At 45.3% G+C, this 21,168-nt stretch overlaps 2 protein-coding genes across 2 annotated transcripts in view; both read right to left on the bottom strand.

Annotated features, from left to right (window-relative positions):
* Positions 1-5,918, bottom strand: part of LOC8025144 (Krueppel-like factor 5) — a 48,105-nt gene extending 42,187 nt beyond the window's left edge. Inside the window, exon 1 of the mRNA XM_040208167.3 lies at positions 5,426-5,918. Within this exon, the coding sequence (XP_040064101.2) occupies positions 5,426-5,620 (195 nt within the window). The 5' untranslated portion in view covers positions 5,621-5,918. The remainder of the gene's footprint in view (positions 1-5,425) is intronic.
* Positions 5,919-11,255: 5,337 nt separating this feature from the next.
* LOC115327238 lies at positions 11,256-15,458 on the bottom strand. Its single transcript, XM_029988198.4, has 3 exons — positions 15,274-15,458; positions 14,310-14,572; positions 11,256-12,288 (listed from the first exon to the last, which is right to left on the bottom strand). The coding sequence occupies exons 1-3, from the start codon at positions 15,361-15,363 to the stop codon at positions 11,256-11,258; spliced, it is 1,386 nt and encodes a 461-aa protein (XP_029844058.4). The 5' UTR covers positions 15,364-15,458.
* Between the last annotated feature and the right edge of the window lie 5,710 nt (positions 15,459-21,168).

Genomic DNA, 21,168 nt, shown 5'->3' with positions numbered 1-21,168 from the left:
ATCTTCGCGTTTCGGCGTGCGTTGCTCGGATACGTTGCCTGCGGATGAACTGGTCATACGTTTTATCTCCTCGACCTCTGGACGTACGTGAAAGAGAACGCACGGCCATGAACCAGTGACTCAAAGCGCCTATTCGTGGACGCGTGCCCCGCATAGTTTCACTTTCTTACGTCACGCCACTGGGATGGCGCTGCTGTCTGCGCCGCACACGAGCAGACGCTTCGTTCCTCGCGCATCAAGTGTCTCTGCGCAGGCGCAATGCACACACCTGGTGTGGAAAAACGCGGACTTTTTTTTTTTTTGCAAGCAGTGCGTTCGTCTATATAGCCTCACATCTTTGCATGGACCAAAATATAATTGAGGAAGACAAGATTTCTCTACGATCCGACGTACACCTAAGCCTAATATTGGCAGAATATTGCGAACGCCCGTAATATTTACACAAGTAAATGAAAAAAAAAAGCAACACTTGGCAGCAAGAAAGAGAATATCGTTTTCTTTCTTGCTGACAAGTTTCTTTCCCTGAAATAGATGCTACAGGCGCCCATAATGTTGCTTCTTGTTTTGACGACATTAGGCTTAGGTAGACGTCGGCTCGCAAAGATATTTCGTTTTTTCTCAATTATCTTTTGACGGAGGTATAACGTCAGGTTCTCAAACTTTCGCGTTTTATTCCAACCGCTAGCGTCATATTCTCACAGAGATTGAACTCTCTGTGATGCATAGTTTACTTACCCAGCCTGAAAAAACACGCTTCCGTCTTCTCAGAAACTCCCTGTACTTAACTTCGGCATAACTTAGAAGACAGCGCACAGGCTTTGGCTTCTAAGTGGTATTAGGGAGTTTTCGTAGATCGTTTCCGCTGTCCCGCAACGCTCTCCGCAACCAGATACGCTAGCCGGACCTCTATAGTGAAGGCCATCGGCGCGCCGGCGCAGTAGCGGCTGCTTCGTTGCGGAGGGCTTAGCGGAGGGCGAAACGCGGTCTACGAAAACTCCCTATTGGCTAGTCAGAGCGTCAAAACGATGCACGCGGAGACGTAGCGTCGGTACCCGTTTGCGATAATAAGATCCAAACAACGAATTCTAGTATCATCGCGTACGCGGCGAAACATACCCAATCATTTGACCGATCATAAAATTTCACCTTGGGTATTGTTTTCCAGTCCGTAAACGAGACATTTGTGACAAAATTGTCGCTTGGAAATAACGACGCGTGTCGCGTCCGTCGAAGCCGCTAGGCAAAATGAGCGAAGGATATTTTTACTTATGTTTCGGAGCCAAGTAAATGCTTACTTGTACGTTTAGGCCAGTTATTCCCATCATGTATGTCGCTTTCTTGAACCGAACCGCGACGCCGCTCTAACCACACGAAGCACCCGCTGCAAATGGCAGCTTTGACCACACCGACGGTAATCGAGGGTGATATCTCTTCCCGCGATGCGTGACTTCAAGATTAAAAATTAAAACAGCGCAAGGACACGGACAAGAACAAGAAGGTAGACGAGGAAGGCGCTGACTTACAACTAATGTTTATTCGTGCTAACATCAAGTATAAATACCGTAACGTCATGAGAAACAAAGGGAACGCAAGGCTATGAACCGTCGGTAAACAACGAGCCGCGCGCATTTGTTTGTCATGACGTTACAGTATTTATACTTGATGTTAGCGCGAATAAACTTCAGTTGTAAGTCCGCGCCTTGTTCGTCTACCTTCTTGTCCGTGTCCTTGTGCTGTTTTAATTTTTAATCGTAAAATACCAACTAGCCCAAACTTCTACGTTAGTCAACGTGATTTCCAAGCTGAACGAACCCCTCCTGTATAGTCACGAATAACAGAAACCGTAACGTTTTGATCCTACTACCTCGTTTACTTTAAAATACCACCAGGTGAAAAATATGGGAAACGGGCAAACCTGAGTGCTGAGGAATCGCACGCGAAATCTCACCAACGAAGTCGGAACGAAGAGAGTAGAGACGAAGACGAATGCGTTGGTGGGCGCGTTATAATTTACCTGATAAGAGGCTGTGGATCTTCGACATACCTTCTAGATTTCACAGGCTTCTTGGCGTTATTTCTTTTATTTCGACCCATGATGATGATGAGGATGGCTCTCGATTCACGTAAATGACACATTGTTTTGTCGCTATACTGGAATATTCCGCATCTTCCGACCTTGACCGCTATTTCCGTGAGCAATATGTCGGGGAGCCGTAATCACTCGAGTAAACTATAATAACTTCCTTTCGTCGATGATTTTTTTCTTTACTGTTACATGTTTTTGTTATTTTATTCCTCCGCTAAATGTCACTTATAAGGTCAGGGTAACCCAGCTTAAACCACTTCCCAGAAGAACAAAAAAAAAAAAAGAAAGCAAAGGTTACAATTTTTTGAAGTGTTGCGTCCGCCATTGTTGTTAAAAAGAAAAAAAAAAAAAAGAACATCCTGCGTTCGATCGTGGGTCAGTATGGACAAGACGGAAAATGTTAAAGTTACAGAGCTTATTCACATTGGTAAAGGTTGGGTTTGCACAACACACGCCCGCGAATCTTTACCGACTGAAACTTATGATGCGCCCTTCATTTTATTTCCCAGCTGTTTTCGAAAAAAAAAAGTGACGACATTTTGTTCGGTATCGACTCGAAGGAATTGCGATTGGTGTAAAGGGAGCGATGCGATCGCCGAAGCATTGTTGGGGTGACGCTGAACACTACAGACACCGACCAGCTTCAGAAATGCGACGCTCAACGAGTTCTGTGAATCTCATTATCGATTCGGGACCAATAAGCTGATGAGAGCGCTGAAGAGCCAATCACGAAGCATGAACTTTATAAGCCCCTCCTTCAGTTTCTTCAGCTGTCCATGCCCGCATAATTTTCTAGCCTCTTCGTTTTGTTGATATGTTCAGCTATGGAGCGCGGAAACATGAAATACTTTTGCGTATTGTGGACGAAACTTCGTAAGGGGATGCAGATACGCTCGTTAAATTCGGCACCCGCGGTAACCACGATCGGCATTTATTTCTCTGCCTGACAAACTAGGGAGTCAGATAAAGAAGAAGCGTCAACTTGATGCGTGTCATTTTCTTTTTAGATTTTATGATTCAAAACGCGTGTCATGTAATACGTCACGTTATATCATAAGAAAAATAAGAGTCCTTTTTTTTTTTTTTACATTACGATATTTATACCGTCTTACGCCCTTAAAGATGGACACTTTAGGCAGAACAAAATTGTGGTGACACGCGAAGCTTGGCAGTAAAGCATTTATTTTTTTTTTTCGCGTTTTAGCAAACTGTGCCGCTGCTCGAAAATTTACGGAACCCGAAACCGCGCAAAATGTCAAATATTTATATTTCGATTAATTGCTTCATTAATAATTGGGCAGTTGCGTGGCGGCTTCACTAGGAAAAGTTTACGACTCGAAGACTGGAAAGAAGGCTATGCAAACCACGAGAAAGGCAGAGAGAGAGAGAGAGAGAGAGAGAGAGAGAGAGAGAGAAGAGGCTAAGCTGATTATCTCCACTGGATACCCTTTACCGGCGAAGATACTTTAATAAGACGGGGAGTGCGAGATGTACAAAATACGTCACGGAGTTTTGTGTGGGGGATAACGGTTCACGAAGGTAAAAGTGAACAGCGCCGCAAGAGATGGGCAAACGTCATCGAAAGAGAACCGGATGCTAAAGCCTGGGACCAAAGTAAAAAAGGACAGGAAAAAAAAAAAGGAAAACCGGGGGGGGGGGGGGGGGGGGGGGGGGACGTCTGCAATTGGGACGTATACCTGCTGTTGCTAAAGTGGGGCGGCGGAGAAAAGCTCACCGGAGAAAAGCTCACCGGAGAAAAACTCACCGGAGATAAGCTCACCGGAGAAAAGCTCACCGCAAAACCGACGGATGCGGAGAAAAGCTCACCGATTTTTCTTTTTTTAACTTAGCGGATTCTGCGTTAAGAGGCAATTTAACTCAATTCGCATTCGCCACTTCATTAAAAAAAAAAAAAAAAAAATATATATATATATATATATATATATAGATGTCCTCTTTCTTGTAATATTCTTGAAGGTCATTAAACATATTTACTAATTCCTCAGAAATTTGTAATCACCCATTCTGTATAATAATGAAGCCGCAAAAATATTATCAAAACATCGTACACCGGTAAAAAAAGACAACAATTCATTGACAACTGAGGGTGCGCCGTCGGTAGCTCTGTCGAATTAAGAGGTTTGTTCTTTGTGAGCTAATATGAATAGCGGTGTGTGAACCGTTTCAGCTCCAAATATTCTGTAGTGCCTAATAGTTAAGTAGGTATTTGTTGATGCAATCAGTGTCGGCTACGCTGTTTTCTTTCTGTTAATTTCACTTAGAAAATTTTAGTTGCGAGAACAGCTTCGTCCTGTCGAGTTTGTTGTCTTCACTCCTTCGTCGCCGTTTGAGCGGTTTTCACCATGTATAACGTTTACCAACTCGCCCTATTCGCTACCTTACAGAAAACTATTTCTTATATAGGTCACGAGTAACAACGGTGCCAGTGTGTAGCTCTGAAAGTCATGAGTGGCTCACCTTAGAAGGGCACTATCACACAAAGGCAACGTGCGGAAACACCAGCACGAACGGCTAGAAAACGTGCATGTCCGTGGAAGAAAGAAGCCTCAATATCCTACTGACTGTTTTATCCTGTTTTCAAAGGTTATTAAAAGCTTCAAAGAGAATTTCAGGCATCGCGTTGTTGCACATACACTTTCGGATTTTCGGTGTTTACAGTTTTGATTTTTAAGTTTTAGGGAGACATAAGTTTTCGAACTTTTTCATGTTATTCAAGTTCATAAAATTTTCAGTTAGGCTTTAGTTGCCTTGAGAGTAAGCCGCAGGAAAAACTGGCCCGCCATTATTAATTTGGGAGCAATATACTTAATAAGCCTGGCAAATAATACAAAAAGGACATTTTCTTTTTGACAAAGCTGACGAACTTTAATGATAATAAATTGATATATGTTATGCATGATCCAACAGCCTCTATATAACAAAAAGAAAAAAAAATCGGTGAGCTTTTCTCCGCATCCGCCGGTTTTGCGGTGAGCTTTTCTCCGGTGAGCTTATCTCCGGTGAGCTTTTCTCCGGTGAGCTTTTCTCCGGTGAGCTTTTCTCCGGGATTCGCTAAAGTGATACCGCAAAAACATTTAGCATCATCCTCAGGATGTATTGCATCATCATCATCATCATCACATTTGTTTCATTTTGCTTTCTCATCACTACATTTTTTATAAAATTTGTTTTCGGTTATTAAGCAAATCAATTAACCGTTAATCGTAAGTAATCCGGCTAAATTAAATTAAAAAAATAAATAAATGCTAACATAAAAAAACAAGAAATGTCACTGGTGCGAAGCCAGAGGTCATCTCCACTCGCGTCGGATGGTTTTACCTGTAGCTTCCCGACCTGACTCGTGGCCACGGACACCGGCATCGTCTCCAGCAGCATACGGTCCACCCTGAGCGATATCACAGACAGACTCGAATCGGGCACGATCTGGTCGTCTTCGAACACGGCGTCGTCACACAGGTCGTCGACGGACAGCCGCAGGTTGAGCGGCGCTACAGTCCCGGTGAGCTGCTCCATCGGCACTTCATCCGTAAACGTCACCCACCCGTTGCGCGATTTAGAAGAGAAACGCTCGAACGCTTGTTCATCGGAGTCGTAGGCGTCGTCGTCGCCTCGTCGATAATCGAGCCATCTGCGAGCTGCTGGGTGTTCATAATACAGCGCGCGTATGGTCAGCCTCGTGCAAGTGTTCGGCGAGCGGCAGAGTTTCGTCGGCGCGGTGCGCAACGCCGGCCGGGCTTTGCCGGAGTGGCCGGCGCTTCCTCGGCGCGAGATGCGCGGCGTGCTCCTTTCCCCCTCTCCCTCGAAGCGCGCTCCTCCTCTCCCGGTGGCTCACGCGCGCGCTTTGGACTGACGCATCCTGTCGTGCGGCTTCCCTGCTTCGTCTGGTTGGTTCGGTCCAAAGAAATGCGGCAGGAACTTGGGGCTGTTCGAAGACGGAAACTGCACTTTTCGAGGCGTTGATATGTAACCCTGTTTTTTTGTGTTTTTTTTTTTTTGCGTCAGTTGTTTTTAATGACATTTATTAGATCGTATTGATACCTCCGATACCCCCGATAACGGTACGATTCATACACAAAGATGACGGCGGCGTAGTGACGGGTATCGCTATCGGAGTCGTCGGAACGTTCTTACGGTCGCAGCGGATCCCCGGCTGTGTTCAGAGAAGGGGCGTCGTGTCACGTGACTTCACGATGTCGCGTGACGTGACACGTGCGTCACCGTATTACGGGATACGTCGACGTTATGGTCATGTGGATCATTCGTGATACGCACGAACGTCATGGTCGCGAGACATCACGGTGTCGAGACGTCACGCGGTTTAGCGGATATAGAGTTTCCCACCTCCCGCTGAACTTAGGCTGAAACCTTTCGCCGCTAAATTTAGCGGGAAAATGCCAGTGTGTGCAATGTGGTTGCGAGTAGTCTGTCTGCACTGGGGTGTGCGGCGTCTCGGCTGTCGTTGCGGTTCATTTGCAAAACACTACAAAGAAGGTTTTTTTTTTTTTTTTTTTTTTTTTAGTACATTATTGGTTTTGTGTGTTTCTTATTCGATGTTTAGAGAAACCGCCAAGAGTGACGCCAGGGAAGTCCACAATTAAAAAAGTTTCAGTGACTATAATTAACGATAACGATATTTGATAACTGTACTACGATGCGTATTTAAGGGCACCGGCAGAGTATTGTGTATCGTTATCGGTACAATAAAGAGCTTTAGTAGATCTTTCCGATAACAATATCATAGACACTTTGATTAGATAGTTTCGATACCTCCGATAACGACACCCGATAGCGACACGATTCATGCAGAAAGGCGGCGTCGGAGTATCGGGTATCGTTATCGGAGTCACTGGAACGATCCACTAAATCTGCCTAATCAACGGGGGTCAATCGAGAACATGAAACGCGGTTTTTCGTCCCGCAAAAATAAACAGCGCACCGCAGAAAGCTGAAACTCCATGAGAACGTGATACTAGAGTGGTGGTGACAAAATTCTATAGTGTGAGAACGTGACGTTACCTTAATCAGAAGATACGACAGAAAAACATGTTTTTGTTTATTCCAAAAACAATCCATGAAATAACCTTGTGAACTCCTGCAAAACTTATATTCGTAAAAAAAAAAATGATGTTTTTTTTGTTTTTTGTTTTTGCACACACGCTTGCTTTAATGCGAGTATGGCTTGATAAATGTTAAACTTAACTAGGCGTCTCATAAAAAAATTTTATTTCTCTCTTGTATTATTTATGAAGCTATCTTCAGATTCTCAAGCTTTCGTATTTTGCCACTAGCGTCACGTTTTCAAGGTGTTTCAGATTTCCGCACCGCGATGCGTGTATATTTTTTTTGCTGTTTGAAAAATGTTTAATTTTTATCGATCGGGTAATGTACTGAAACTTTTTATTATCCGATGTTTATATATATATATAGGATATGTACAAGAGGGTGTACGATGCAATAATATTCAATTTAGACCACTTTTCGCATACCCCTAGTTTTCACAGGTTCGTTTCGTTAGTGGTTGCTGTGGTTGTTCTATGCGCTTGAAATTTCCACTGAGGGTATCTTTGGATCGGTGATCAAGAAACGAACAAACAAATGGGTAGGGTAGCCAAAAATAAACAAAGGGCGTGACAATTCGATCAATATCGGCGCCACGACGCGGCGCTCTTCAAGTTTCACCCAGAGCGTCACGCCTTGAGGACAGATTGAAGTTGGACGTATTGAACTTGACATGGAACGAATCGAAAGAGGGATCGCGGGTGACACAATCCATAGACCCTTTTATTTTACGCGGGCGCCGCCAATTCGAATCTCGGAACTTTGAAACCGTCGATTTGTCTCGCACTTGCCACACCACTGGGAGAAGCTGACGTTTTAATCGCAACTGTCTACACTCTTAAAAAGGTCTGTGCGTCTATTTTCACGCACAACACTCGGAGAACCAATCAGCGTAACTTACGGAGGCAGCTCAGCGAATGACGATGCCGAAACATCTGTTTAGACCAACAAACGCAGACTGATTTGTGACACTAAGCAATGCAAGCGTGAAATTTTGCATTGCCTAATGTCACAACTCAGACTGCGTTTTTTCGTCTAAACATATCTTTCGGCATCGTCATTCGCTGAGCTGCCTCCCTAAAGTGCGTTGATTGGCTCTCCGAGTGTTGTGCGTGAAAGTAGACGCACAGACTTCTTTTAGAGTGTATCATCCCTGTTAGGGCCTTTTATATATTCTTTTACTCGTCACAGGGAGATGCCTTGCTTTCTTCTCATCCCGCATGCCCGGATTAGCAGAGTCCTGGTTTGATTGATTTCTACGCGCACAAGGCGATCGCATCCCTTAAATGTTGTTCCATTTCAGTGTCATATAATTTGTTTTTAAAAATTCGTTTTTTCGAAAACTATTGATGACTGGAATAAACTTGACGGACAGATACGTATGGTTTGATGACGATGCAAATATTCGTTCTAGTGTTGATTGTTTTAGCGCAATTAGGAGAGGAGGCTCCTAGATCGCCTAAATATGGCGAAAACTCACTCTGCGGGCTCTAAGCATCCTAGAAATCCATAAATCATAACAATGCACGAAGATTTCCCTAAAAAAAAAATAATAATGTTTGAACTTGGGGTCGTTTTCGGCGATGGGAAGAGCATTGTTCCGGGAGCCAGGACGACATGTGACCAATGAAAACGTGACATTTCGTTTAGATTGCAAACGGTGTTATTACAAAATGAGCATGCTTTTGTGTATGATAAAAGCAAATAAGAGTAGTCGAAAAATGACAATTTTTCGCGGAGAGGGAACATAAAGGCCTGTTCACACATGCAGCGGAGCGTTCCAAGCATAGCGCTTACCTCGCGCTAAGCGCGTGCTGACGGGAGCGTTCACCAGCTTTGTATCGCACCGTCAAAACTGTTGCTCATGGCAGACGATAAGTAGCTGACGGCACGTGAGGAGCGCTACATCAGCGCTTCGCTGCATGTGAGAACCGGCCTTTATGCTGCAATAATGGTCCCAAAATCAACGTACTATGTTGTTGTTTTTTTGTTTTTTTTTTTGCAGGAGTGATGTGTTTCGTCGTCAGCTCTCGAGCGCGCGCTCGCTGGGGTGGATCGTAGTCCGGGCTGTATGGGCAACGAACCGCGCGCATTCCATCGATCGCGCCAACTTTACGGGCATCGAAAGACTGCAAGCCAACGTTATAAGCCTGCCAAAGATACCTTCATCGCGTGCACATGCACTGCGTTGGTGTCGGTTGTTTCTGTTTGTCGCTCTAGCGGGGCTCGGGCAAAAGCAAGAAGCGGGAACATAGGAGACGAGGCTCTGGGTTTTGTTTAGCTTGTTGAAACGCTCCCGTACAAAAAGAAAACGTACGAATCGTTTTTTTTTTTTTTTTGCAAATAGGGCGAGCATAGCACGCTCGAAGAAAGCTTTATTTTTTGGTCTTCCGTCGTGATTTGACCTTTCAAAGAGTTGCGGGAATCGCTGGACAAACCCGACGCAAAGTCATACGCGAGGGATCGTCTCTCGGTGTATTAATCCATCCGGTGTATTGTCCACCCCGGCCTCCTGCTCTCTTATCTGACCCGGAAGCCTAACAGTCAGTCGAGATTAGACCTTTTTCTTTTTTTTACTGTTTTTTTTTTATATATAAATTAGTTATTTTGCGTATTGCGAGAGGGGTGACCCTTTTTTATTTTACCACATACATTGTTTTTCTTTTTTGCTGGCCTGAGTAACATTTTTGGGGGGCTGCTGGTCGCTCAAGACAAAGACACTCTTTTCGCTTGGTTGGTCCAGAGCATAAAAGGCTGTGGGTGGGCGTCCTCCCCCACTTACCGTTATTGTTAGTTCCGTTCTATTATAACTTCTCCCTCTTTAGTCCAGTTTTTCTCCTCGTCGCCTTTTTCTGATATATTTTCCTTCTTCTTTCTAAGTGTTGTTTTCACAATAGTTACGCTCTTCTGCTTTTTTTTTTTTAACTTTTGTATCTTCTCGCGACCTTCAGGAAGTAATACTCGCCAATAACGCTTCGTGAGTACAGCTTCCAAATCAATCCATTTGAAATGTTTTTTTCTTTTTTCTAACACATAATAAAACGTTTCCAGAAAACCCAGTGTTCGGAAATGTGTGACTGACATGCGCGCGGAAGGCTGTTCAGACGTTTTTTGAACAGAGAGAACGTGTTCCTGATCGTTTCTGTCGAGGCCTATTGTGAGGCCTGCGCATGCGCACAAACCAAATTTCCGTGTACTAAGCGTCTGCACATGCGCCAAGCCGACATCAGCGCCAACGGTGATGACGCGACGTCACAACCGGTCGTTGGTGTATCAAAATGACCATGCGTTTATAAATCTTTGCTGTTTTACATAAACGCAAAAAACAGTTTGTTAATTAACTTTATTGCCGAACGCGTAGGCAGCCAATCCGGCGTTTAACAAATCTCCAAATGCGATTCGACTCCAAAATAATTCGAAGTGTTCACGATCCTGGCGATCTAAATGGACCCGTCCGGAAATTCCCACAATGCATCGCTCAGACCCCACGTGGGGTCTAGGACGTTTCGGTACCGGACAGTTCGGGACCGGACGTTTCGGTGCGGACATTTCGGTACGCGGTCGTTTCGGGACGCGGTCGTTTCGGTACCGGACATTTCGGTACGTGGTTGTTTAGGTACCGGACATTTCGGTACCGAAAATTTCGGCGAACAGTGCATTGGGAAATTTTGGTTGTGAGAGCGCCAGAAGGTATTTTTTTTTTCTTTTTTTCCAATTTAAATATTACTGGCCGATATACTTTATCTGCTCACATTCAAGATAAAAGATAACACTTTAACAAGTTTATCTATTTTCTTATAAATACATAATATCTAATGTTATTTACGCAATTTCTGATATAAACATCGAGGGCTGTGCTGGAGGGAAACGGGCGTGTTCTCTGCAAATGTGAGAACTTGCGTATTTGTCAGTTCTATTGTCTGTCATACATACATGTTACAAGCAGAAACTAACCAATTTAGAAAGTATTAGGCGTGCTATAATTTTATCCAGGATTAACGATCATTATCAATGACGTGGAGAAACAAATGAAAGTCATTGGAGGCACACAGTTTTAATAACATGACCATCTCGAAAATGGTACGGTATGCTAAAACGAAACATTGTTAGCTACACCTTTCAGATAGCCGATGATGCCCGCTCTTGCAAAGCGCGCCGCAAGCGTCTGAAGCCGAGAAGCGGAGTCTCTATATTTTTTCGCCGATTTCTCTTCAACCCCCATGATGACACGCTCGAGGCGGTGCAGGTTCAGGGCGTCTTCTTTCTGCAAGACGGCCAGGAACTTCCACAGGCTTGGCTGGTGACATTGAACGTGGGTCTGAAACCCTCGATGCCACGCTTCCACAGAGTTCGTTGTTTTTGCATCGCCACGGAGCACGGTTGCATGGTGGTTCCAGAGAGAGGCTGGAAACCTTGGATCCCTTCGGCCGCGGGCTGTCAGACGTCCCAGGAAAGTGTCCTCAAAGTAATCCAAGACCGGTAGCAACTCCGGAGGAAATCCTGGCATCGTCGATAACGCCTCGAAGGCATCAAAGACATCTCCTTCGGGTACGAGAGCAATTGCGGGGATCATGCGTGCCATCAGGTTAAACGCGCCGTCGACCCGATACGACTCTTGAAGACCCTCGCTTTGCAACTTCCTGTACACGCATTGACACAAATGGAAGAAGCAGCCAAGAGCTTGACAAGACGGAAACACCCTCCTAAATGCGTTAATAGCTGCTTGTTCGAAGTCCAGTAGAACGGTGGAAGGATCAGCAGCGGCACACTTGCTCTTTAGAACCGAGAGCAGCTTAGTGTATGCAGCTTCTGTTTTAGACCTCATCAAAACATACACTGCAGGGATGACCGCGCCGTTAACCTTGCAGTGAACTGTATACAGCTGGTAGAAGAGAGCAGGTGCAACTTTGAAGGTCCCATCTGCAAACCACTGCCGTGAAGAGCCTAGCAGCGCCAGCATGTCTGGGCTACAGAACACAATGAAGCGCTCTGCGTCAGTCGCACCGGAATCATGAAGAAGGAACGGTGCTCCATCCTTATTCACGGCGTATTCGTCTGGAATCACGACGTCCTGCAGGCGGGAGGGCAACGGATGAGGCCGTGTCTCGTGGGCCCGAAGTCTCCTTGAAACGAAAAGAGATAACAGTATACTAGTAAGGTATTGCCACTACTGTTGAATTAGGAGAGGTGTGTTTCATGGCTAGGAGGGTGGCATATTGTCCATCCTCGTCTTTCATGTTCTTCCCTTATTTATACTTTACCCCTACCAGCACGCTCTTCATTCCAAGCGAGCACTCCTGCTTTCCCTTATATCCGCCATCGTTTACATCCATGTGCAGTGATCAGCCAGCGAGGAAAGAGAAGGCGATTACGCCAACACGAGCCCAGGACCGCCCCGCCCCGACTTACAGGGAAGCTAAAGATGTTCTTGAAAAAAAAAAACCGATTTAGAAGTGAATTCTAGAGTATTTTTATCCCTTGAATCTGAATATCACGTTTGTTTTCCCCGAAGTTGCAATTCAACGCGAAAAAACACGAAAACTCTCTGACCACTCGTGACGTCATATGCAGACCTTTGGGTCGCCAAGCGCGTGTCGCTCGTGTGGACAGCGCGTGCTATTGCAAAGCTTCCCCAGCACTGACACCAGTCGTGACGTCTTTTTCTGACCTTTCTGAAAATAGCAAGAGTGCGCGTGCACACCTTTGATAGGCGCTGAAGATGCGTGATAGCGGAGATTCTGAAAACTCTGAATATGACGTAACGCTCCGGGAAGGTGGGCTTCAACGGTACTTTAAAACATTTTCTGCAGCCCCCGTGCACCAAATTGAAAAATAATTTTGATATTCGTGATTCCGGAGGCCAAATGAAGGCAAATTATGTTTTTCTTTTTTCTTTCTTTTTTTTTTTTTTTTTTTGATACAGAACCGCTTCCGTTTCCCTTTAAGATGATTTCGCTTCTCAGTTATAAATTGTTCTGTACATAATATAGATTTTTAGTAAATCGTCCTCATGACTCCGGTAACGATACCCGATACTCCGCCACCGCCTCCCTTGCGCATGCATAGTATCGTTATCGGGGCTATCGGAGGTTTTGAAACGATCTACTAAAACTCTCTAATGTAATTAAAACGCTGCATAGAGGAATGTCCTCTACGAGTGGCATTCAAAACGCCGAAAATCAAAATGCCGAATTATCGGAATGCCGAAATTTAAAACACCGAAGATTCAAAAAGCCGAAAATACCAAAAATTCGAAAAACCAAAAAGTCAAAACATCGAAGTTTCAAGATGCCGAAACATCACCTAGTTATAAAGAAATATAAAGTTTCTTGGCACGATAAATTTTCTTGGCAATGTAATCAAAGTTAGGGGAGAAGTTCCGCCGGCCAATGTGCGCTCATTCGCCCTCTTTTCTAATAGCCCTGAAAGGTCCCAAAGTGTAGCTTCCCTTCGCATGGTTCAAGTCTTCAAAAAAGGAAAAATGTATTACTGCATATCTCGTTGCATAGCAGAGCGATTCCGTGTTTATTGCATTTTAGACAGATAAGTTGTGTGCAATTCCTTAAAGAAAGCTTAGAACGTTGACATCGTCCCGGTTGCCCAGAGCAGCTGCCAAATGATTTTCGCGCAACTTTTGCTTCTGGCTTTGTGAGCGGCGGGGTTGGCCTCTGATCGCTCCATCGATAAAATGATTACTGCCGCACATTGCTGCTGCTCTTGTACTCTGAACACTGGGCATCACTGCTTTTTTTTTTTTTTTTTTTTTGCTGGCTAATGAGAGCTGTTTTGTCCTACTGATACGCCTACCTTTACGACAGATAGAAGAATACAAAATTTTACATCAGTTTGATATACTGATACTCGTGTCTTTGCAGAACGAGTTAAACAGGCTCGTGTCACATGGGTTTCATCGTTATGTATTTTCGAGATTTTGACTATTCGGCATTTAAATTTTTCGGCATTTCAATCCTGCGGTGTACTGACGTTCGGCCTTTTCCTAATTCGGTCTCTTGATTTTCGGCGTTTTGATAGGGACCCGTTTTCTACACATGCATAAAAACAATAATCGTGCAAGACATTCACTTCTACATAGAACTACAAATAATGAGTTGATTATCGAAGATAATTAACTGCTCCAACTCACCTCAGACTTCTTTTCATGGTTGCTTGGGAGGGCAGGTAGCACCGTGACTCCGCAGACGTTGCTTCCACGAAATTGCCGACGATGCACTGGTTAGTTTCTTCCGTCTGTTGGGACCTTTCCTTCATGGCGGCGTAAGCAAATTTCGCCTCTTGTTCGAGCAGCGATGGCCCGTGTGTATGGTCGTTCACCGTTTTGACCACGTCTCCGTTGATGGTGTGAGCTCGGGCCTTACATTCGAGCTTTCGACTACACTGCCAGTAGATCTGCAAGGTCGTCATGCAATGCATTAGTATCCGCTTGCAGGAGCCATATACATGGAAGGTCTTAATATTGTCACGAATGAAGTTGACGGGAAGCCGAAAAGTGAACTGAAGGATAAAGGTTGAATTGGTGAACTTGTGCCAAACAAAAATAAGTAACGAAAGAGCGTCGAGGCAGCAGAAAATCGGGCGGCGATTCGGCGGCACTACAGAGCGCTAGCGAGACTGACTCCACAAGGTCGCGGGTAGCTGCTTATCTACCGTGCGTCACTATCTCGAAAGTTTGACAAAGAAGGCTCGAGCGTCGCGCGCTCGGGGCGAGGATGAACTGGCACTTTCGAGAATAACAAAGCCGAGGGAAAGTTACTTCTGGTGCGAGAATGAACAGGAATCTTCTAGGAGACCGTGACCAAGTGTTGCTTTCTGCGCTCTGCGGGTGGCAATATAGATGTAAATTAAATATTTCTTTCGTGGCAAATTTTGTATTTGCATATGTCTTAATAAAGTAAGAAGTTTGCATCGTGAAAGCTAGATGGGACGACTCTTTCTAATAGCGGGTACTTGGCAGTGTAAGCCGACATAGAAAAGTTTGTGTTTGAATATCAACGTTCACTGATAGCTACAGAAGTCGTGCTTAAGTGGGTAGCATTTAAATGCAAGTCATACAGCATGTATTTTTTTACGAAATATAAGACCGCACATACCTTGTCGCCGTTCTCTCGTTGTTTGTCGTATTCGAACCCATCGAATAAAAGCTTGAGTCCTCCTCGTTTGCTCGGTAAAAAGGAAGCCATCGCCGAAGATCTAGCCCCGATGCGCGAAAACAGGCAATGACGGACAGGAAAACTAACCCCCTTATATACATGGCTTGCACCGACTTCACATCGCATACTTTTCACCACCATGTAAGAGGAGGAGAGGGAAGCTGCTTTTGTAAAAATCTTGAGTAACGGGTTAATCTTCTATAATCTTCTGGGGGGAGAATAGCGACGTCTGTGCAAATCCGGGAGGCACAAAAGAGGATCCTATTAAGAAGGGATCTCCTTCCTTTCTACTCTGGTGGTCATCAAAGAGTTTTTTGAATGACATCACTTCATTGAAGCCATGTATAACCAGAGGCTAGACAAAACGTCGCAAGTACGAATTAAAAAAAAAAAGAAGGCGCACTCCTTGTTTTTGGTGTATGCATGACGGGGATATATAGGTCAGCAGGGCAGGTCAAGGTCAGCGGCGCATTCAACTGAAATGACTGGTACCGAAAAGACCGGTACTGATATTACTACGTACCGAAATGACCACGTACCGAAACGACCGCGCACCGAAACGACCGTGCACCGAAACGACCGTGTACCGAAACGACCGTGTACCGAAACGACCGCGTACCGAAACGTCCGCACCGAATCGTCCGGTACCGAAATGTCCGGTACCGAAACGTCCGGTTCCCCCCCACGTGATCCCGCACGGCATAATGGCATTCTGGGGGAATTCCGATGTACGGGCGGTGCGCCAACTATTCCTCGCTTGTACAAAAACAAAAATGAATCTGTAAAAAAAAAAAAAAAAAAAAAAAAAAAGGACAGCAGCTATAGCTTTCTTCGCGCAATAACCCTTCGCGTAACAAAACTTACCTGTAATCGGCGGCAGCTTACGAACCCTACTGCGGACGCACGTCAAATATAATGTAAAACTGCACTGACAAGCGCACATGCACGCACACTAATCATACATCGTACGAAAGATGCGGAATTCGCTGCAGATGCCACGACTGAGTCATTTGTGGACACACGCCTCACGCATGTTCCAATCATGTTAGCTTCGATCATATTCATGCATGCTTCGAACATTTTTGCGGACAGTTCTTTGGATGACCAAGGCTGTCTTTCGCAATTTATGTTAACAGTGCGACTACGGTTTAACAAAGACTGGCACGTGCGAAGAGACACACCTCTGTTCCAAAACATTGAGGCAAAAAGCGACAAGTGGTACATTGATGCGTGCAAAATCTGATTGATTGATTTGGTCAATAATGTGTCAATCTTGCCGTTTTCTTTTTGTGTGGATTTTGCGAAGCGACGGTAGTTGGAATTTAGCGGCATATATATGGAAGGAGGCGGCCCAAGTCGTGACATTCTGTAACACTTTCTTGGCATCCCTGAGGATGTGGACAAGAGGTTTATCCGGTTAGTCGATTAGTATACCTTCGCGCGTCCACAAGACGACGGCGTTCGGACTCGACCTTTTTGAGATCCGAGGCTTAAGTCGGCATTTTGTCATATATGTTTGGAGCGTTGTGAGTTGGCAATGCTTGGTCCGTGTTGCTTCATCAACAACCTTTTATCGACGCACGTTTCATCGACAACATTTAGTCGCTGCTCGTTTCATCGGCCACTTCTACGGCGCCCGATGGGGCGTCGGAACCTTAGTTGTACGGCCGTCAGGGTCGTGAACGCCACGGAGGCTTACACGTATGCCCTCGAAAACAGATATCATTCTTCACTCCTGCCGTTACGTGTTATCGTATACTGCTACTTCAACTACTCCTACGACAGGCGTAGTACTCTCCAGCAAGTAAACATTATCGTGAAAGCAACCAGCACATCAGCCGAACGTTCGAGGCCTAATTACCCTCCATCGTGACCGACAAGACTGACGGCGATTTCGGAAAGCACAGATCTTTACTAGATTCCGAATATATGGAGCTCACACAAACTCACCTTGTTGGATGCCAACTACAATCGAGTTCTGGACGGTTTGTTTCCTCTGCTTCGAGTGATTTGTAAGAGCACCTCGTCGTCGACTGCACCGAACCGAGCCGCAAGCGGACCGGGTCCCCGAGCGCAGATATACATTGGATACCCACAATTCCCCAAAAAACGGCAAGCGGCGCGTTATTTACTTATTTATTTTTGACGGGCTTATTGTGTTTTTAGTGCGCTTTTTTACAAATGATTGGCATCTACCGCCGAACACTTTACTGTTTTGTTCTATTCTGCTATCAAACGAGCCATTTTTGCTATTATACTAACTCTGGGTCCATAAGGACGTACGCGTCAAACCGCTTCGAAGTGAACACTCGTGGCCCGCCACCGAGCTCCTCCAATTAGGAAGGACTCAAAGAGTGAAATATGTAGAAATATGTACCAAATAAAAACGGTTGGCCCCATTTCCGCTGACAGACATCCGCGCAGCCAGAAAGGAAAGCGTTGACCAAAAGGCCACCACAGAACGATCTATTCGATTACATTCTCGATAAGGCTTAATCGTCGGCAGACGGCTCGCGTTGCCTATCCAATTAGCTTTGGCCGCGTTTATTATTTATGGATTCCGTTTCAGCCTAGGATGAACCGCTCTAGAGACTGGTAGCCAGCGGAGCTAATTCAACGCAGTGCGACTGTCACGTGAGCGACAACTTCGCGGTGACGCGCGGAGTTGTCGGATAGGTTCACAGTGCTGGATTGGCTGGGATGGGCGTGGAGACTCCGTTTCGGTCCAACGGAAGTTGAAACGGAACTCAAGACCGCCGAAACGATCGCATGTGCCTGGCTTTTCATCCTTGCCCCCATCCGGGATCTGCGGAGGGCTCAACGAGGAACACTTGCGAGGTTTTCATTCGAGCGTTGGAGGTCGTGCGCAAGTCCGGGCTTCGGCCGGAAGGTGGTGGTTGACATTTTACGGTGCGGGCAACGTCACTTCCGGTCGGAGAGATATGCGGAGTACGCCGAAAGAGTTTCGTAACCGGAAGGCGCGTATACCGATGTTTCAATGAGACAATCGCGGGGTGAGTGTATTCGAATTCATCGGTCCTTTCGTTCTGAGTCGACGTTCTCGGTCGGACGAAGGTCGTCTTTACGACTTGAAAAGAAATGGATGTAAGGTTCATAAGAAAAGCTATAACAAACTATTCCTCGCATATATATATATATATATATATATATATATATATATATATATATATATATATATATATATATATATATATATATATAAGAGCAGTTAGTTTTCTAAGCGCACTAACCCTTCGCATTAACAAAACTTGCGTCTCCTGTCATCGGCGGCGGCTTACGAACACTGCTGCGGACGCATGTCAAATATAATGTGAAACTTCATTGACAAACGCACATGCACGCACACTAATCATTCATTATGCGAAAGATGCGGAGTTCGTTGCAGATGAGATGACTGAGTCAACTGTGGACACACGCCTCACGCACGTTACAATCATGTTAGCTTCGATCATATTTATGCATGCTTCGAACATTTCTGCAGACAGTTCTTTGAATTACCAAGGCTGTCTTCTTTATTTCATGTTAGTAGGGCGACCATGGCTTAACAGACACGTGCCAAGAGGCGCACCTCTGTTTCGGAACATTGTCGCAAAAAGTGACAAGTTGTACATTGATGTGTGCAAAAGCTGATTGATTGATTTGATGAACAATGTGTAAATCTTGTCGTTTTTCGTGTTTGTGCATTTTGCGAAGCGACGGTAGTTGGAATGCAGCGGCATATGGCAGGAGGCGGCCCCAAGTCGTGACATTCTATAACTCTTTCTTGGCGCCCCTGAGGATGTGGACATAAGATTTATCCGGTTTTTCCGGTGTCCTTATCGCGTACAAGATAACTTTGCCCACGCGCGTATTTACAATCCGCCTGGCTGACACGTCGTGCCTTCGCGGATTTAGTCACGATAAATAAGAAAAATAAAAAAAAGAAGCAGGAAAGATGTGTTGCGGGAAGGTGTAAACTTCGCAAAGATAGTCGGAGTGTAAAAGGTCGACTGGTTTGTTTACCGTAAATGAACAATTTGCTCAGTGCAGGGCTAAGGATGCGGGAAAGAGTTATTAAAAGAGCGGTGCAATATTTCTATTTCTCGGATTTGGGCCAATGAACCAGTTTAGAAAATTTTTGGTTCAGGAGGCTCTTGTCTGCAAATACTTGCCCGAGCTCGCCTAAACTCAGGCATTCCCTCGACCAAGGAAGCAAGATTCTACTGGCTCTATGTAGCTGCAGTGACCTAGATTGGGATCCCCCAAAGTCTGTTTTGTTCCTAATGTGGCTTCTGTTTTTTTTCCCAGCCTTTTTTTTTTTTTTTCTTAACTCTAATCCGCGCATTGTTTCCTTCTCAGAATCTTCGAACACCATTTTCTGCTAAGCCGTGCAGTACAGCAAAAGCTACAGGGGAGAGTGCGTGTGCCAACCTGTTCAAGACGAGGGAAGAAAGGAACGGGACAGGACGACTGGGTTTTTCCCCGTTCCTCCTTTCCCTCCTTTTGGACAGGTCGGGATACACTCTCTCCCTGTAGCTTTGGCTGTGTTGCGCGGTTTTACTGAGATGGAGCATAGGTGGCGCAAGCTACTGCCCACCATAAAATGTACATCCGCTAGCCTCCATCCATCCACCTGGTGGATTAATTGTTGGGATTGGACTCTGTCGCGTTCACGCTTCTCGCTATGTGATTCATTGTTGTGTGTTCTTATCCGATCATGTCGCAATCTTATTGTCTTCGGAGCAATAATATAATGCTTCGAACTCATTGCCACGCCTTGCGCTTCTAGGATGGTGGCTGTATGAATAATAACGGTCCTTTATGACGGGCGGTAGCTTCGCTACCTAGCATGAAAAGAATAACATAAACCCAAGTTCCCCTTTCCCCTTCCAAGCCAGCATATAGTTACTCCCAAGCCAATGCAATCTAGTGGCTAGATTCTTTATTTTTTTCCCCCAAGAGTTTAAATATTTAGGTTTTCTACTTCCTCCACAAAGCACTTGGGAGGGTTGATGTAATGTACAAATGGAGCTCGACTAATGGCGAAAACAAAAATACGTTTAAACATTAAAAAAACACAGTTTGCTCGGTGGCACTAAAACTCATGCCCAGTGCCACAGTGCAGACTCGTCATTCGCCAACTTTGCAGCCATCGTCTCTACGAGGCTTTGCGGAGAAGCAGATGCTCCAGATATTTTAAAGCCGTAATAACACTGCTCTTACATTATACAAAAGCTACGGTGTTCGCTGAGGTAATCACAGAAGTATGTGAAGTCTATGACGTCACGCCACTACGGTGGCGCTGCCGTCGGCACTGCACATGCGCAAAAGCTCCGCCTCACGCGAATCTGGTTTCTGAGCACGCGCAATGCCCACACCCGGTGAGGGCAAACGCGGGCTCATTTGTAAACACTGCGTTGGTGTATAGACGCTTTAAACGCGCGCCAACCTGAGTCGCCGACATGCCGAGCCACTGAAGTGGGCGTTGACGTGTCCTCACATAAGCCTATGGTGAGTTAGAGGAGACAGTAGCACGTAAAGTGCCAATGGCCTGTCCTGCCGTAGTAATGATGTAGTGAAATAGGCGGAATAAGAGGAAACCAAAACCTGAAGGTCGGGTCGACGACATGAAAGGGAACAGATTTCCTCTATTTTTTTTATGTACCTACAATTTTTTTAGCTTGTTATGGTCCTGACGATGCCCAGAACTGAAGGTTTAGATCCTAAACTACGTACTGTTTGACGAGCCGAGGTTTAGCAAAGGCTGCGAGAGCCGTGGAACTGGAAGAAAGAAAGGTTCCCTTTCGTATTTTTGCCGATGGCATGTTTGTAAGT

The sequence above is a fragment of the Ixodes scapularis genome, unplaced genomic scaffold, assembly GCF_016920785.2.
Source record: "Ixodes scapularis isolate PalLabHiFi unplaced genomic scaffold, ASM1692078v2 PGA_scaffold13__105_contigs__length_92229423, whole genome shotgun sequence".
NCBI lineage: Eukaryota > Metazoa > Arthropoda > Arachnida > Ixodida > Ixodidae > Ixodes > Ixodes scapularis.
The sequence above is the reverse complement of the archived record's forward strand: the minus strand, read 5'-3'. Positions and strand labels throughout refer to the sequence as shown.

What these genes read in the sequence shown, in the direction of transcription:
- LOC115327238 (XM_029988198.4), bottom strand. Translation starts at nt 15,363, where the DNA reads ATGGCTTCCTTTTTACCGAGCAAACGAGGAGGACTCAAGCTTTTATTC. An exon ending in AACGAGAGAACGGCGACAAG is followed by an intron (nt 14,573 to 15,273) that starts GTATGTGCGGTC and finishes ACGACCTTGCAG; the next exon opens with ATCTACTGGCAGTGTAGTCG. An exon ending in ACCATGAAAAGAAGTCTGAG is followed by an intron (nt 12,289 to 14,309) that starts GTGAGTTGGAGC and finishes TTTCGTTTCAAG; the next exon opens with GAGACTTCGGGCCCACGAGA.